Source organism: Ceratotherium simum, chromosome 17 (assembly GCF_057802395.1).
Source record: "Ceratotherium simum simum isolate JZ-2026a chromosome 17, ASM5780239v1, whole genome shotgun sequence".
Classification (NCBI taxonomy): domain Eukaryota; kingdom Metazoa; phylum Chordata; class Mammalia; order Perissodactyla; family Rhinocerotidae; genus Ceratotherium; species Ceratotherium simum.
In genome coordinates this window covers 58,976,077-58,993,607 of record NC_141916.1, presented here as the reverse complement: position 1 = coordinate 58,993,607, position 17,531 = coordinate 58,976,077, and the positions used below count along the sequence as shown (strand labels likewise).

Here is a 17,531-nt window from a genome sequence, read left to right as displayed (position 1 = left end):
AAGAGTGAACCAAGATGTAAACTACGGAGTAATTAATAATGTATCAATATTGGGTCATCAATTTTAACAAATGTATCACACCAATGCAAGACATTAATAACAGGGAAAACTGAGGTGGCGGAAGGAGTATATGGGAACTCTGTACTTTCTGCTCAACTTTTCTATAGACTGAAAAACTGATCTAAAAAAAGTCTATAATAAATAAATGAATGAATGAATGAATAAATCCACAAAAAAAGCACATTATAACCAGTTCACATAATAGCTTAAAAAAAAAAACACATAAAAGCAGTCTATATACCGTAACGACATGATCTATTATTATTATTAATAGACAAAATTTCTACACGATCTCTGATATGTAAGACTTGTCACTAAATAATGATCCTGAAGCAGAAAGAAATCTTTATAGAAAGAAAAAAATGGAGAATAGTTTGAAAATAAAGGGAACAATGGGTAAGAATCAAGGTAAAAGAAAATCCCTCCTCACTCCGGAACAATGGCTGTCCCCTTCCATTCTCTGAAGCTCTCCACTACCCACTACTCTATCTAACTGTACATTAGGAAATATTCAAATAGAAAGTGGACTAAGGCATTTATCTAATAACAGGGCACTGAAAGATATTCATTCTGTGAAAAGATCAATTTTCCTTCAGCTTTCCTTCAGCAAAGCTAATAAATGTCAGTTTGTCTTTCTTTCTATACTTTCTTTCTATATGACTCGAAAGAAACGATATCCTCACATCTAACACAGTTTTAATGGAACCTCCTTGTGGTACATACTACAATATGTCCGCTTTGAAAATGTATCCTTCTTCCTTGCGATACAACTACCTTAACTCACAAGAGCACTGATGGTCTGATCAAGGGGTTCCCCAAAAGATTCATGTTACCCTCTCATTGAACTTTTTACCTGTTTAGCATTTATATTTCTCCAACAAAGAAACAAAAAGGAAACAATCACTGAAAAAATTAAATATCATGAATCTCTGTGTGCGGTAGATTCAAAACCTCAAATCACACTCTCATAATGGGAAATGAGATTAGAGCCTTCACTTGTTAAAACTATTTCTTCCATTCACATCTCCCATCTTTAGTTATTTTTCCTAATAAAAAGTTAAAAGCAAGAGTATGGGGATCTAAAAAGATGTAAAAAAAATATATAAAACAAACAGCAACAGCAGAGCTCTTTAACAAGTCACCTCAAGGTTAAGATATGCAGAGCCGGGACTCTCAAGTGTCATGATACCTATGTCCTTCATACCTGGTAATAACTTGTTAAAACTTTTACTGCTTTTTTGAACAAGGCAGAGTATAAAATAAATAATCTATCTGCTATTTAAAATTAACATCTTTGACTAGAAATATTTGTATTTTCCCATTCCATTTTAAAGCAGGGTTGTGCCCAGTCTTGTAACAGACAGACAAGTTCCATTTCATCTCATCAGATATGAGCATATACCACATAAATATATATGAAATAAGTTCCAAATTATTAATGCAGAGACCTCTGCATTAACACGAGTCAATTCTCATGTAACTATATTTCAATTCTTATTTAAATCTAAATACTACTTGATGAAGTGCTTTTGAAACCCTATAAACATAGATTATGTATAGTTTACCTAAACTATACTGGTTAGGTTTTACCTTTTGTTTAACCAGCAGCATTGCCAGTAACTGTATAAAATAGCAGACCTGTTTTTCAGCATTGGTCCTGGCTGATTCCTCTTGTGCTAGCACCATTTCTCGCTCTGCAGTTATCTGTACACTTTCTCTTAGTGCTTCTTCCAGCTCTTCAATCCTGTCATCCTTCTTACGGAGACTGTCCTGGAAAATGATGGAAGACTAGGTGAAGTAGACTAGTAAGTCAACCCAAGGAGAGCCTATTTATCAAGAAACGGGTATTTGCTTATTAAATGTTCTTCCCTTCAGAAGTAAACCCAGGCCAAAAAAGATATCTTCAAAGAGGAAAGAATAAAACAAGGGAAGAAAGAAGTAAAGGAGGTTGAAGAAGTATATTATTAAGAGCAAAGGGTCAAGCTAGTTAAGCAAGAGAAACTTGTGATCAACTTGTTCTCCATAACAGAGAGAATAAAATTGTTTGTGTTAGGCAGCACAGGTAGCAAGGGCTTGATTATTTAATAGCGCAAAGTTGTTTTTGAACTACTCTCTGAACTGTGCTTAAAGCCAGCTTTGATGAAGCCTAAGTAGTAAGACTCTACATCAAAACATACTCTTTCCCTGCAAAGTTAAGCCTAGATGAAAAAGTTAAGTAAGTAGCATGATCTTTCAGACTATAATCCTCATACAGACATTTGTTGGCAAACTAATTTTTAAAAAAATGAAAAAGGAGATTTTTTCCTAATGAATTCAAGAAAGCCAAATTTTCTCTTAATCTCACATGAGAAAACTAAAAATGATAACTGGATGTTAAATGACTGGTCTGGTTCAAGATGAGTAATTTAGTTAGCCAACCAAACCCTACTAGGCCTGATATTCTACACAGGTTTAAAAAGTAACTTTTGGGGAGGTGAATATGGATTTCTATCAGAAAGAGAGACAAAATCCTACAGGACTTTAAGATTACGTAAGATAGGAGATTTTAAAATAAGAAGGATAAATGAAGGAGCATTTAAGTAGGATGAAGAACTGGATTCATCAGGTTATTATAAGCATTTCGTTTTTTAATTCTTATAGAACCAGAAGATTAAGAATAAAGTGCTACTTTTGATTAATATATGAAACAAAATAACAAGATTTTCTAAATCATTCTCCAACTTTCAGAATATTCATATCAGCAAAAGATATCAAAGGATTTAGTATTTTGTCTATGCAACTCTCATTTAATTATATAGTAGTCCACTTTTATAAGTACAAGGTAAAAGAAAGTCCTTTTTTGACAACTTCAGGAATCTTTTGTCTTCAGGAATCTAGAACTTGAAATCTGCCAAAGATAAATCAGATTTTTCTCCCAAATTTGAAGGAATGGCATCTATTACTTAACATCTTTCCTATTAAGAAGTTGATAAATCTTTTGCACTCTCTCATTTTTCTTAATTTAAAAAAATGAGATTTAGAAAAAGGAATATTCACATTTTGGTGATACATGTTATGTTCATTTTTTTAAAATGTTTTCGTTCTTCTCAGAGATAATGTTACAAAATATTCTAATTTAGTCCCATAAGTAAGGTTCTGTTTTATGCAGGGCAGTTTAGCTATATCAAAAAATGCTCTTTATTAAAATCTTAATGCCAGTTTGCTTGCCTTGAACAGCAGAGCACAGTGAGTGTTTCTAAAACGATGTCAAGCCAAGAGGGACAAGAAATAATGACAGTAAAAACAAAGGCCAAGGTAGGTTCTTTTGATTCAAAGAACATGAAATGTAACGAAAGGATTATGCGGAAATGGATGGATGCAATGATCAGTTAGTTCAGTCCTTTCAAATCCTCTAATGAATAACTACATTTGGAGTAACATGGATTCTGAACTACAGATTGCTGTAAGCAAAAAGAAACACTAATGTTTCCCATTATCAACTTGCTGTGAATAACTCAGTATTATGTTTTTGTCCAGTCTATTACATCCTTCACTCTTAAACTGTCTTTTGAAGATCTCCTGAGACGCTTCTGTTATCCTAACATAAATTGAGGCTGAAAAAGTTATTCCAAATAACTTCCCAGGAACCAATTTCAAACAAACAGGTTAACTTGCACTTCGGCATGGACTGAAAAACAGCCTTGTGGCCTTATCAGTAAAACTTTTTTCAGAGAGAGGATGATTAGTAATTTGTCATAATGCAGATGATAGGTGCAGGTTTTCATACTGAAAGTTTCCTCGAAACCAGTGTAAAGCCAGAGCCAACAGAGGAGCTCAGTATGCAAGACCAATTACTTAAGAAAAGTCTTCTGGACTTAACGGCAAAGCTTGGTTCAAAATATTTCTCTATAATAAGGACAAAGAACAAAAGCCAAGTGAAACCACAAATAAAGAGAAAAGGAGAGGATTGTTAAACAATATTTACGAGATACTATAAATTGCATAACATTTCAATGTAAAACTAGGTATGGAACCATCTGCTCTAAGGACACCATAGTAAACCAGGGTAGTAACGGGAGAACAAAGATAGCAAATGCCCTCATCACGTTCATCGACAAAGTCCTTGACTACTTAATCCACCTAGTGAGTGAAATATAGCTCCAGTTCTGTTTTTGGAATCTTAAGAGATATCTGCTAAGGCAAACCAAGGAAGTTTCCTTTGTACTGAACTACACCTTGAATCTATTTCATTTAATAAAATATTGAACCAATGCCAGAAATAAACAGAACCTTTTAGTTCTACAAATACTGAAGCCCTAAACACACTGCTAGGTCATATTTATAATTATTCTTTCTCGAAGACTAAGTACATTCTTCTGTACTTAGATTATAATATGAGTACTCTATTTTTTTTAAGTTTAGAATACTAGAGAAAAGATCTTAAAAAGTTTTAGAAAGGCAAAAAATGATTACTCACAAAGAATAAAAAATTGGAAGGCAATGGAATTTTTAATGGCAACACAGGAAACTAGAAGACAACTGAGGTAATGCCTTCAACCTCTGAGGGAAAGATGATTTCTGATCCAGAATTCTATATCCAAATTATCAATCAAATGTGAGGGTAGGGGGCTGGCCCAGTGGCACAGCGGTTAAGTTCACATGTGCCACTTCAGCGGCCCGGGGTTCGCCGGTTTTGATCATGGGCGCAGACCTACTCACTGCTCATCAAGCCATGCTGCGGCAGCATCCCACATAGAAGAGTTACAACTCTGCAACTATGACACACAATTATGTACTAGGGCTTTGGGGAGAAAAGGGAAAAAGAGGAAGATTGGCAGTAGATGTTAGCTCAGGGCCAATCTTCCTCAAAAAAAAAAATGTGAGGGTAGAATGCAAAATCTGAAAAAAGTTATCTCACATTACAGACTCTCTCAGAAAGCTACCAGGAATGTGCTCTATCAAGGTGAAGAAGTAAACCCAGAAAGAGGAAGACATGGGATCCAGAAAAAAGGGGATCTATCACAAGTGAGTGGTGGTAAAGGGAACCTCAAGGGTGACAGCAAGGCTAGAGAATAAGTACAGTTTGGAGCAGAGGAAAGAAACTTGAGGAAAGATGTTTCCAAGAAAAAAAGGGGATGTATAGATTACCTGAGGTTATCCCTTTAATAAGGGATGATGTCTTTTACAATAGAAACAATATTGGGAGAAATGTTACAGTTTGAGAAAGGAATTTGGGAAGAAACTGGTGATATGCATACAAGTAACTAATAAAACAAACAAAAATCCCAAAGCAATTATTACCACCAGGAAAAACTAAAAGTACAATAAAGGAAATGTAATCACAATATGATATGTGCCTTAGACACAAAAATGTACAACTTGATATAACTATGGGAAAGCTAGAAAGAGGGAAGTGTGTGGTGTGGGGCTGCGTAAAAAAGCTAATTCCTCATCATTCATGATAAGAAGTCAATAGATAACTAATGTCCAAATAAGAAAAATAATGAAACAACAATATAAGAATATTATTTGGAAAGGTGGAAATAAACAGCAGAAGAAACAACTAAAAGTGATTGTCTCAGAGGAGGAGGAATCAAGGTTAGACAAGAATGAGGTAGAGACTATTATTATCTATTATAAGCCATGTAGTATTATTTCACTTTCGGTATGATATAAATACATATTGTTCTGAAAAAAATCAAAATCAAATTAAAAAATATGTTAAAAGAATAGCACATTCTGCAAATAAACTAATAAGAATATAAAGAGAACTTTGGGAAATAGTTATAAATGTGGTGAGTATTTCAGATACTGATTTTTTGTGTGTGTGTGAGGAATATTATCCCTGAACTAACATCCGTTGCCAATCCTCCTCTTTTTGCTGAGGAAGATCGGCCCTGGGCTAACATCCATGCCCGTCTTCCTCTACTTTATATGGGACGCCACCACAGCATGGCTTGACAAGTGGTGCGTCAGTTGGTGCCCAGGATCCGAATCTGCAAACCCTGGGCTGCCAAAACGGAGCGCGTGAACTTACCTGCTATGCCACCGGGCTGGCCACCAGACACTGACATTTTAAACATATAGGTTAACTATTTACTGTGGAAAGAGAAAAGCAGACTAGGCAAATATATCTCAAGACAGAGCTAACGGCAAAAAAAAAAGTTTAAGAGGAAAAAATGTATGAATTTTAAGTCATTGTGCTCTTCAGTTTTTTTATTGAAAAGTCCTGTGAATTCCTTCATGCCAATAATTTGCATGAGTCAAAATTATGATGAGAAATACCTTTTAGTCTTTAGGTAACTGTTGGATAGTCAAAATAAGAACATTTTTTAAAAGGACAATATATTGCAATAAGTTGTGCTATTATTCTGAAGATTCTAAACATACCTAAAGCTTAAATAGCCCAAGAGCAGATGTCTGAGACACAGCACCAAGCCAAGAGCTTTCAAAATTGTCCCCTGTCCCCCTTTCTGTGCAAATAGTTTCCCTTTTCTTTTCATACCTATTAAAATACTAGTCAGTAGATTTTGGTGATAAAGTTTGACACAGAATTCTAGTGATAAAACTGTTCATCTACACTATACGGTGTATTTTGATTTGAAGGAAGAGAAAAATCTCTAATCTGTTCAACGCCTGAACTTTGAGTAGAAGTGCCAGTTATCACCAGCTTCTCTGAATATGTGTAAGCCAATAAAATGTCAGTTGGTAAATTCAGAAACTGTGAAACACAACTTGGTATACTTCTGCTCTCAGGCCCAGGCTCAAGGAAGTAAGAAGTTGTGCTGAAACCCCTAGGAAGTCCTTCTTGGTGGCTCAAATAGTGAGAGTGATTATACCAGGTACAGCCTAAGGCCCTGAATATGCACTTTACATTCCTAACTATACTTTTTCTCTCAAAAAGTCCACGTTCACCAGTCTTCAAGAGAAATCATGAGGCAGTCATGCCATTCTGACTCTCTGATCCTAGAGAAATCTACAGAGAACCTCTGAAATTCCTAATCCCTACTATCCCCAGGATATTCCACAGGTTTGAAGGATCTGAGGCATTCAGAAAGTAGAAAGATGACTTACTGGAACTAAATGTAGATAGCGATTAAAGTTAAGGTATAATATGCCACATTAAAGTTTGAGAAAATCAAACTTCCTGTTGTTTATATGCATTGTTGATTTGCTTCTAGCTTGGAATAAAGTCTTAACTTCCTCAGCTAAATACATTATTTGTGCTGTCCAATATTGAAACCACTAGTCACATGTGGCTACTGAGCACTTAAAATGTGGCTAGTCGAAACTGAAATATGCTACAAATACATACTAAATTTCGAAGACCTAGTACCAAAAAAAAAAGAATGTAAAATATTTCATTAATAATCTTCACATTGACTATATACTGAAATCGTAATATTTTGGATATCTTGGATTAAATAAAATACATTTTTAAAATTAATGTCATGTTTTTAGTTTTTTTAATGAAGCTATTAGAAAATTCAAAATTATACATGTGCTCACCTTATATTTCTTCTGGACAACACTACTAGCTAGAACAGTTTTTACATATGAAATGTATCTATAAAAGGCTATACAACACATCACATTTTATATAAATTCATAACTCTTTTCTTAGCTTATCAGCACACAAATATGAGTTACACTGAGAATCCTTATGGCCAATACTGCCAAAAGCTCTAACAATCCTCAGTGGTGTTACCATGATCATGATTATATCATGTTATCATATCACTGTGGTGATAACATCAATAAAACAAATTCAAATACCACTTACTCTTCTGACAACAGAGAAATCAAAATGTGCATTAAAGGGAAAAAATTCAGGCATACAGCAGATCACTTTAATATCTAGGATATAAAGTATCTGTTATTAGTTTTTTATTGTTATATAACAAGTTACCTCAAAACTTAGCAGCTTAAAACAGTGACCATTTTTTATCTCACACAGTTTCTGTGGGTCAGGAACTCAAAAGCAGCTTAGCCAAAAAGTTAGCAAAAAGTCTGGTTCCAGGGTGTATCACGGGATTATAGTCAAGACATCAGCTAGAATTTCGCTTCCACTTATATGGCTGGCAAGTTGGTGATAGCTACTGACAAGGGGCCTCTGTTCCTCTCCACAGGGCTGCTTCAGTGTCATTACGACATGGCACCTGGCTTTCCTCAGAGCAAGTGATCCAAGAGAGCAAGGCAGAAGCATCAATGTCTTTTATGATCTAGCTTCAGAAGTCATCACTTCTGACATTTTCTGTTGTTCACATAGACTAATCCTGACACAACGTGGGAGAGGACTACCCAAGGGCATGAATACCAGGAGGTAAGTATGATTTGGGGCGATCTTGGAAGATGGTTATCATAGTACCCAAGGGTGTAGCTCCAGTACAAGAAAACTGGATTATCAATAAAGCAATGAAGAATGAAAGCAGAGATTATCAAAATTGCTTCTGAGAGAAAAATATCTGTTAGGATAACAGGACCTTTACTACAAAGACACAGCTTTTGATTACATTAAAACAGAACTCAATATGCCTAAATGTAAAAGGCAGATATTAAGGAGACTTCACAAAATTGAGATACGGATCAGCATATCATTGGATATGAGATAAGCAAAATATTCATTCTGTCAGGAATTATTCAGAATAAAATCTGCAACTGGATTGAGTTCTAATGAGAGATGTTTTCTTGTGATTATGGTAAAATTTAGAGTAATCCAGCTTAATTCATTAATAAGGACTAAGAATACTCAATGACATGTCAATCAAAGTTCAACTGAAAAAAACTATTGGGCAAATATTTAGAGAGCTATACAATATTAATAAGTTTAGTGTTTACATTTTAGTGAAGTTCCTTCCTTTTGGGAATCAACTCATTCTTTAAGAAAATATGAGAACGCAATATTCAGAGTCCTGTTGGCCCCACTGAGTAAAGACTCTGTTCCCTCACAAATTTTCATTATAATTGATTCTTTAAGACAGACAGGTGGAAAAGTCACAAAATTTAGCCAAAAGTAAGAATTTAATTTAAAATTACAAAGAGAGGAATTATTTGTACTGTTTTGAGTTACTTTCTAGCACTCATTATTTGGAAGAAAAATATTAAATTGGCAGCCTGGGGGAAAAAGACTAAGTAGAGAAAGAGTATTCAATTTCATTTACCTGCTCTAATTTGGATATTTCACCCTGTTTAACCAATTCAGGCAAGCCAAAATTCTGACATAGTTATCTGAAGACAGTAAAGGAACATGCTTTACCATTTTAAATAGTTCATATCACTTAAAATGAAAGCAATATCTTTAGAATTCTACTTCAACTGCTATAAATTATGTTTGCACTCATCAAAACTAACACAGACCAGTTTTCCTACCACTGGATTAGGTACTGAAGCCTACTTATTATGCCAACATTCTTATTAACAAAGGTCAAATGAGACCATTTCATTCACAGAGTATAGGAATCAAAGCAGGAGGTTTGTGTGATTTGTTTTTGGGGAGATGGTAGAGGGAGAGAGAGAGGAAATGGGAAGCTACCAAAGAATTCCTCACATCCTTAAATAAGAAGACCCCTATATTCAAACGAGATTAGGGCAAAAACTGTGACAGCTGTAACTGCAACTTCACTTAGGCAGACCCTTTAGCAAAACCCATACTACTCCCCAATACATTCCTCTGAACTTTGCTTCTTGACATCACCTCTGTCAACATCAAGCTATATAGCTCTGCAGCTGTAAGACCCTAGTCTCCACTGCCTTTCTTTCAAATCAAACATTCAAAAAGGAAAGCAAAGGCAAAAAGAAAAATAGCAACTAAAAATTAATTTTTGGTTCTCTTCAAACATCTCCCTCAAAATTAAAAGGAAAAAGGCTCAATAATACAGTAACATAAAAAGAAATCACTTGATGATGACAGATCTTATTAAGCTTTTCCCTCTTTCAGCTGCAGAAAGAAGGTGACTGCAGATTTCACACAGATTATCCAAGGTAACACAGCCTTCCACGTTCACTCATCCCTTTCCCAACTCAGACTCTGCCATGGTTATGGAGGTCATTTATTTGGGTTATTATTAAGAGCTGCCTCCTTTGGAGTAAATACCACTTGCCAGAGAGACTTTAATACGTTCTGAAAGATATTAACGTTAACTGCTATCCATTATCCTTAATGTAAAGAGACAGTAGTTCTTTATCCCCCTCAACCCCACTGCTTATTCTTCCTCCCTCTTCCCTATCCCCAAGCATATAAACACATGCAGAAGATTTCATTAAAATCATTCAACATGTCAGAATTCAATTACCAATTGCTCAGAAGCTTAGTGGGGAAAAAAGAAACTGAAGCCAGATGCATCGATGAACTCAATGTTAAGAAAAGAAAGCTAGCCTAATACACAGAATTTAGATACACACCAACTACTTTTTATTATAAGGAAATGTTTTGTGTTAAAATTTAAAGATATTTTCTTCTCCTTCTCTTTAAAGTCCCTCAATTATCTTCCCCCCACCCCCCGTTAGAGCAGAACTCTGTTATAACCTCAATAGTTAAAAATCAAAGTCAAAATAAAAGCAGATGAATTTCATTAAAGAAATGGGAACGCACACATATAAAATGATGTTTTATATAAATAACTTTTGCAGAGCATCTAATACAAATATTCCATATACATTGGTGAGTTTCTCATCTTGAAAACTCTGGTACTGGGTATCAGAAACTTGGGCAAGGACATGGGGTTTCCCTAATCTTAGGACAGGTCTCCTCTGATTGGTAATTGGCAGCTTGGCTATCAAATGAAACTGAATTCTGGCCACGTGGAAAAGTATCTATAAAGTACATTTCAAACACTGCCGAGTTTCTTGACCTTAGGACTTGTTTAGCATTTTTTCTAAATGGTAAAGAGCGGCACAGTTTGAGCTAAAAGCTCTAAAAAGTCGCATACACGTCAACAATTTGAGTAGGTGCTTCACCTGAAGGAAAACGGAATCTTCAAGTTAATTTCAGCAACTGTCCAGAGTGTTATAAAAACAGACGCTGATCTGCATGTACACTTTTCCAGTGTAATCCCTAACTCCATTTAATATTTGTCGAAAACACCGTGAAAACTCACCTATGCCCATACTCTAGACAGAAAAAGCCCTGTTTTTGCCAAGAAAAAAAATTAATTAAAAAGAAAGAAATGATATAGAATTAAATCTTTAACTATGTCGAGAAGGTCTATTAAGAAGAAATCAAAATTTATTTTTACAACAAGAAGAACATTAATACATTAGAGGTATCTAGCATGTGACACATCACATAGTGTCTCTAGAAAGACATCAGACAATCTTAACTTTTTAAAAAGTTTTCTTAAATAATTACCCCCATGGCCAATGTGAAAGCCAAGGATAAACAGTCTTCATCTCAGAAAGGAAAAAAAATCTCTTACCAAAATGGAAGAAACTTTTTTTGTAGATAGAACAAATCAAATCAAATTTTAAAGAAAAACACAAATATTTCACTGATTCCGCATCTAAAAAGAGAATAGGCCTAAATATATGTAAAGCTGATTTCCCCTATCTATATGTATTTCTATTGTTTTCACTTTCTTTGAACTAATATTCTTAATACAGGTTTCCCCCACTATCCGAAAGTAGAGCGTTCCTGTGAAAGCTTTGTAAACCGAAATGGCATCAAGTGAAAACATGCAAAAGCATTTCGTAAAAGTGAAAATCGACTTCGGATTTCTTTTGGTTAGTGAAAACAGGTACTAACATAGGTCTTTCTTAAAAGCAAAGTGGCGTAAAGCGAACTTTCGAAAAGCGGGAGATACCTGTATTCACTGGTCTCAGGAGAGCTGATTCACAAGAGCCACAGTGTTCTTTCAGCAGTTTCATTAATCTCCCCGGCAGTACCCTCTCCCAAGGTTAAATTCAGATACTATCTTTGTTATAAAAACAAAGCACCAGGGGCCAGCCTAGTGGCGTGGCAGTTGAGTTTGCGAGCTCCAATTCTTGGCCCGGTGTTCACAGGTTCGGATCCCAGGCGCAGACTGACACACCGCTTGTCAAGCCATGCTGTGGTGGCGTCCCATATAAAGTAGAGAAAGATAGGCACGGATGTTAGCCCAGGGCCAATCTTCCTCAGTAAAAAGAGGAGGATTGGCATCGGATGTTAGCTCAGGGCTAATTTTCCTTAAAAAAAAAAAAAAGGCACCAAACCACTATTGATATGAGCCCCCTTGTCCACCAGTTCAGTCTACTTTGCCTTATTAGAATGTGACTAAACTAAAACTTGTAGTTTTGTCAAAAGATAAAGTGACTGTTACTGCTTAAAGAATAAAAATATATACGGTAAATATTCTCAACTCAGGGATGACAACTTTTCCTTTGTTAAAATATGTGAGAGGTCCTTAACATGTAAACCTATGAAATTTTAGGAATATCAGGATGCTAAATGTAATATTATCATACAAAGTTTTTTTTTAATTTGTAACTAAATTTTTAAATTTTATTTTTAATATTCATAGCAACAATTATAGCTATAATTAACGAACAGCTATGTAAAACACTGTTTAGAAAAAGCTAGAAAGAAATTTAAAAAATAGCCCTTAACCTAAGGCAGATATAAACTAGTTAAGAAGGGAAAAGAAAAATGATTAAATCACATGGGAGCAATTATAAAATAATGTATTAAAAAATATAAACAATAAAGTATAATTAAACATACAGGCTGAGGAACAATGGATAAGAGAGTAACAAGAACAGGGTAGAAGAGTTCATCAACAAAGGTTACTTTTAAGCCGGAATCCTTAGGTGGTAAAACTGAAAATCCACAGGAAAAAGATTCTGTGTAAGTAGAAGAGCACAGATTAGAAGACCCATAAACTATAACTATCAGCTTGTCCAGAAGAGAGTAGCTATGCTAGTGAGTCTCTCACCTAAAAATGAGGTTAGAAATTCTTAAAGGGTTTGGTTGATGGAAGACTCGAAAGGTCAGGCTAAGATGCTTGTGAATGAGAGTTTTTGACATCTGTCAATGCAATTGAAATCAATAAACATTTTTATAGAAAACCAACTATGTGCAAAGTACCAAGACAGGGTTCCCAAGTATATGGGGGCAACAACACACAAACCATTAACATATAATACAAACTAAGATAAAATAAGTCCTAAAATCAAAGCAGAAACAAACTCTAATGGGATTACAAAAGAGGGTATGATTGGGGCTGGCCCGGTGGCATAGTGATTAAGTTTGCACACTCCGCTTTGGTGGCCCAGGGTTCACAGGTTTGGATCCCGGGCGTGGACCTACAATACACACCACTCACCAAGCCATGCTACAGCAGCGTCCCACATAAAAAATAGAGGAAGATGGGCACAGATGTTAGCTCAGGGCCAATCTTCCTCACCAAGAAAAAAACAAAAGAAAGAAAGAAAAAGAAAAAGAGGGTATGATTAGTTCCAACTGTGAGGATTTAGGCAGGCTTCACAAGGGAGGGAGCATTTGATCTGAACCTTAAGAAGGGTAGGCTTTCAACAGGTTTTCTAATCCCCAAATCACTATCAGTCAAATCAGCTAAAATTATGCTTCCATATAATGTTTACTGCGGAGGCTCTTGTTGCTGGGACATACCTAACTTCAGTTCTTCTTACAGCAATTACTTATGAATTGCACTGTAACACACCTTTTGACATATCCAGTACAAAAGAATGTTATAATAAGCATTTTTAATGTTCACAGTGAGGAAAAAAACATTTCTTATTTATCTCTATATCCTCACAGCACTCAGCACAGTGACAGTTCCATAATAGGCACTCAATAAATGTATATTGATGACAAGTACAGATTATTCTGAAATCTGATTTAGGCATTAAAGTGAAAATGGTTTACAGAAAATGTTAATGAAACAACTAAGAATTGAATTTAACTAATATAGAGCTAAATTCTTGAGTAAGGGACACAGAAAGTTTGGCAAAATTAAACACACAACATCAACAGAAGAGGCACTATAATAGAAAAATATGATAATTGGAAAGGCTCATCACCAATACCTGTCTCACTGTTTTTGTTTTGTTTTTTGCTGAGGAAGATTCGCTCTGAGCTAACATCTGTGCCAATCTTCTTCTATTCTGTATGTGGGCCACCACCACAACACGGCTGCCGATGACTGGTGTAGGTCCGTGCCCGGGAATCTAACCCAGGCCACTGAAGTGGAGCACACTGAACTTAACCACTAGGCCACGGGGCCAGCCCCCTATATTGATGAATATCAACTAGAATTGTAAAATAGTTTCAATGTATGTATCAACCATGCTAGAAATACTTTAAATAACCATTGTGTAATCATGTCTTAAACTAGTCAAGTACATACCTAAGGAGACATTCCAAAGATCTTGTGAGAAGCAGTGAATTTTGGTGAGTGTGACAGAAAAACTGGCTAAGTATCTGGATCACTATAGGACTATCTACGATCTCCAAGGTCAATAAGGCATAATGGAAGGAATCTATCTACCTTAGCCCATGGAGATCAATGTATATTCTCTCTTGATTGTTATGGATACACTGGATCAGACCACTCAACTATGTCCTCCTTCTCAGCCTCTCAGCAGCATTAACATTAATGTACTTACTTCCTCCTCTGGAGACAATTTTCTCTCTTGCCTTCTGTGATGCCATACTCTCCTTTTCCTCTCCCACTTCAACTGGACTTTTCATTTTATTTTCCTTTCAAGCATGACCGTCTCCTACTTTACCCTATCTCTAAATGTTGAGGATCCTATGGGCTCAGCTCTAATTCCATGTTCTTTTGTTAATTTTGTTAATTTGTTAATTTTACCTCTAGATGATATCACTGATTTTTATGGATTTCAATATGATTTTTAAGCTCAAGTCTCCAAAATTAATTTAACTACACCAGACTTCTCTAAACTTCAAATCTGTACATCCAACTGCTTGCTCGATATCTCTGTTAGGATATCTCACAGATACCTTCACATGTTGAAAATGGACTTGTTCTTTTTCCCTGGCAAACCTGTTTATCATCACCCCTAGGGTTCCCCCACCTTATTATTTAGCATTAGCATACATCCAGTTACTCAACCCAGGAACCTAGGAATCATCCCTGATTCTTTCTTTTCCTTTAGTGCCCACATTCCAATCCATAAGAAATTCCTGATCACTCTACCTAAAAAAATCCACCCTCTCTTCTTTTTCTCTTCAGAGCCTCCCCAAACCTCTATCATTAACTCTCACCCTCATTATTACTACAGAGCCTCCTACTATGATGTGAGCTCCTTGAGAGGAAGGAGCTTGTTTGTCTTATATCATTACTATTTCTGGCACAGAATATTATACAGCACAAAGTAGGTGTGCAATACATATTTGTTGACAAATACTTTCTTTGTAACCACTCTTATTCCATTCCAATCCATTCTCCAAATATTACAAAAAATAATATTCACAAAATGCAAATTGGATCCTGTCAATCTTCCACTTAAAATGCTTCACTACTCATAAAATCTAGACTTCTTATCGTGGCCTATAAGGTCCTGCAAGATTAATACCCACCCTTGCCTATTTTCTCCCTTACTCATTCTGATCCTTGAACATGCCAAGCTTTTTCTTACCTTAGGGATTCCCTCCACTTTAAACACCGTTTCCTCTGCTTTTTACATGGCTTCTTTAGATCTCATCTTAACGTCACATCATCAAGGAGACCTTCTCTGATAGTTCTATCTAAATTTGGTGCCCATCATCTTTCCCTCCTCCATTATCTTTCACAGTATCCTGTTTATTTTCTTGTAACACTTAACCATAATTTCTATTTACTTATTTGCTTAGTTTCATCATTACTTTTCTCCCCCATGAAACAATATACTCCAGAAGGGCAGGGAACATGTCTTTTCACTACCGTATAAACAAACTTTAGCGACAAAGCTCTACACTTAGCACTCAATCAGTTTATATTGAATAAATGAAATATATCAAGTATGTCTAAAGAAAATAAGTAAAATTAAATCTAATATCTGGAGGGATACAGACCAAAGTCTATCAACTCTAATAATAATGGGCATATCATCATATCATCACAGCTTTAAGATTTGGCTTCAGAACAATCAATGTGCTCAACTAAATTCTAAATTGAACTATGGCCTTATGATGTCAAACAATATGGAGTATACAATAACATCTGCATTACAAATTTAGAAATGATATATGAAAAAAGCCCAAGATATCTATCCTGTATCATTAAATTTGGTAGTAAGATGTTTTTGAAATTCACAGCTCACTTATTTCAAGGGGATGGGAAAGGGAAGTGGGTGATTAAAAATGCTAAGGAAATATAGAGTCAATGACTATTTTTAATAAAATTTCTATTCTAAACTAATTACAGACATACTTAAAAGTTGCAAAAATAGTACAGAGTTCCCATATACCCCTCACCCAGCCTCCTCTAATATTAAGAGCTTACATAACTGCAGCACAATGATCAAAACTAGAAAATTCACACTGGTGCAATACTATTAACCAAACTAAAGACCATCGTCTAATTTCAACACTTTCCCTAACGTCTTTTATTTGTTCCAGGCTTTAATGTAGGATCCCACATTTCATTAGTTAACATTTCTTATTTCCTCCAATCCACCTATAACTGTGCTCAATCTTTCCTTGTCTCTCATGATCTTGACATTTTTAAAGAGGACTGCTCAGTTACTTCGTAAAATGTCCCAGAATTTGGATTTGTCTGGTGTTTTCTCACGAGTGGAATGAGGTTATGCATTTTTTGGAAAGAATAACACAGAAATGTATTTATCTGCTTCTCACTGCATCATATGAAAGGGTTCATGATGTCAGTATGTCCCATTACTGGCAATGTTAACCTTAATCATTTTGTTAAGGTGGTGTCTGCTAGGTCTCCTCACTGAAAAGTTACAGTCTTCCTTTTATAGTTAATAAACATCTTGGGGAAGATATTTTGATACTATGCAGATGCTGTTACTCTTCAAACGTTCACCCACTAATTTTCACAACCACTGACAGATCTTGTCTGCAACAATTATTACTGAGGTGTTTGCTTCACGGTGATTTTTTAAAATCTATTTCCTTCTACATTTATTAACTAGAAATCTTCTATAAGAAAGAGTTATCCTTACTCCCCGTTTACTTATGCATTTGATTATTATCAGTATGACTCATGGATATTTATTTCTATGGATTAAATTCAAATATTATCATTATTTATTTTTTTACTCAAATTGTTTTAGCATGGGATATTAGGAGCTCCTTCAGGTTGGCTCCTATATTCTTTCCACAAGCCCCCATCCTTTTGTTGAACACTTTCCTACTTTCTGGAACCACAAGGTTGTCGAGGCTCACTGTGTATTTCCCCTGCCCCAGCCTGGAATCAACCACTTCTCCAAGATGCCTTGGTTCATTTGATTGTAGAAAGGTGTATAGAAACCATAACCTGGGTGTTAGGTATGCTTACTGCTTCTAAGCCCTCTTAATGGACAGACTTAGGAAA

General features: G+C 35.5%; 1 protein-coding gene across 14 annotated transcripts in view; it reads right to left on the bottom strand.

Annotated features, from left to right (window-relative positions):
* Window positions 1-17,531, bottom strand: part of ERC1 (ELKS/RAB6-interacting/CAST family member 1) — a 567,884-nt gene that overhangs the window by 307,557 nt on the left and 242,796 nt on the right. For 11 of the 14 annotated variants that reach the window (XM_087442948.1, XM_087442946.1, XM_014793927.2 and 8 more), the window contains one exon: window positions 1,699-1,830. The exons of the other annotated variants lie outside the window; for them this stretch is intronic. In XM_087442948.1, coding sequence (XP_087299074.1) covers window positions 1,699-1,830 — 132 coding nt within the window. The remainder of the gene's footprint in view (window positions 1-1,698; window positions 1,831-17,531) is intronic. 14 annotated transcript variants of the gene reach the window in all.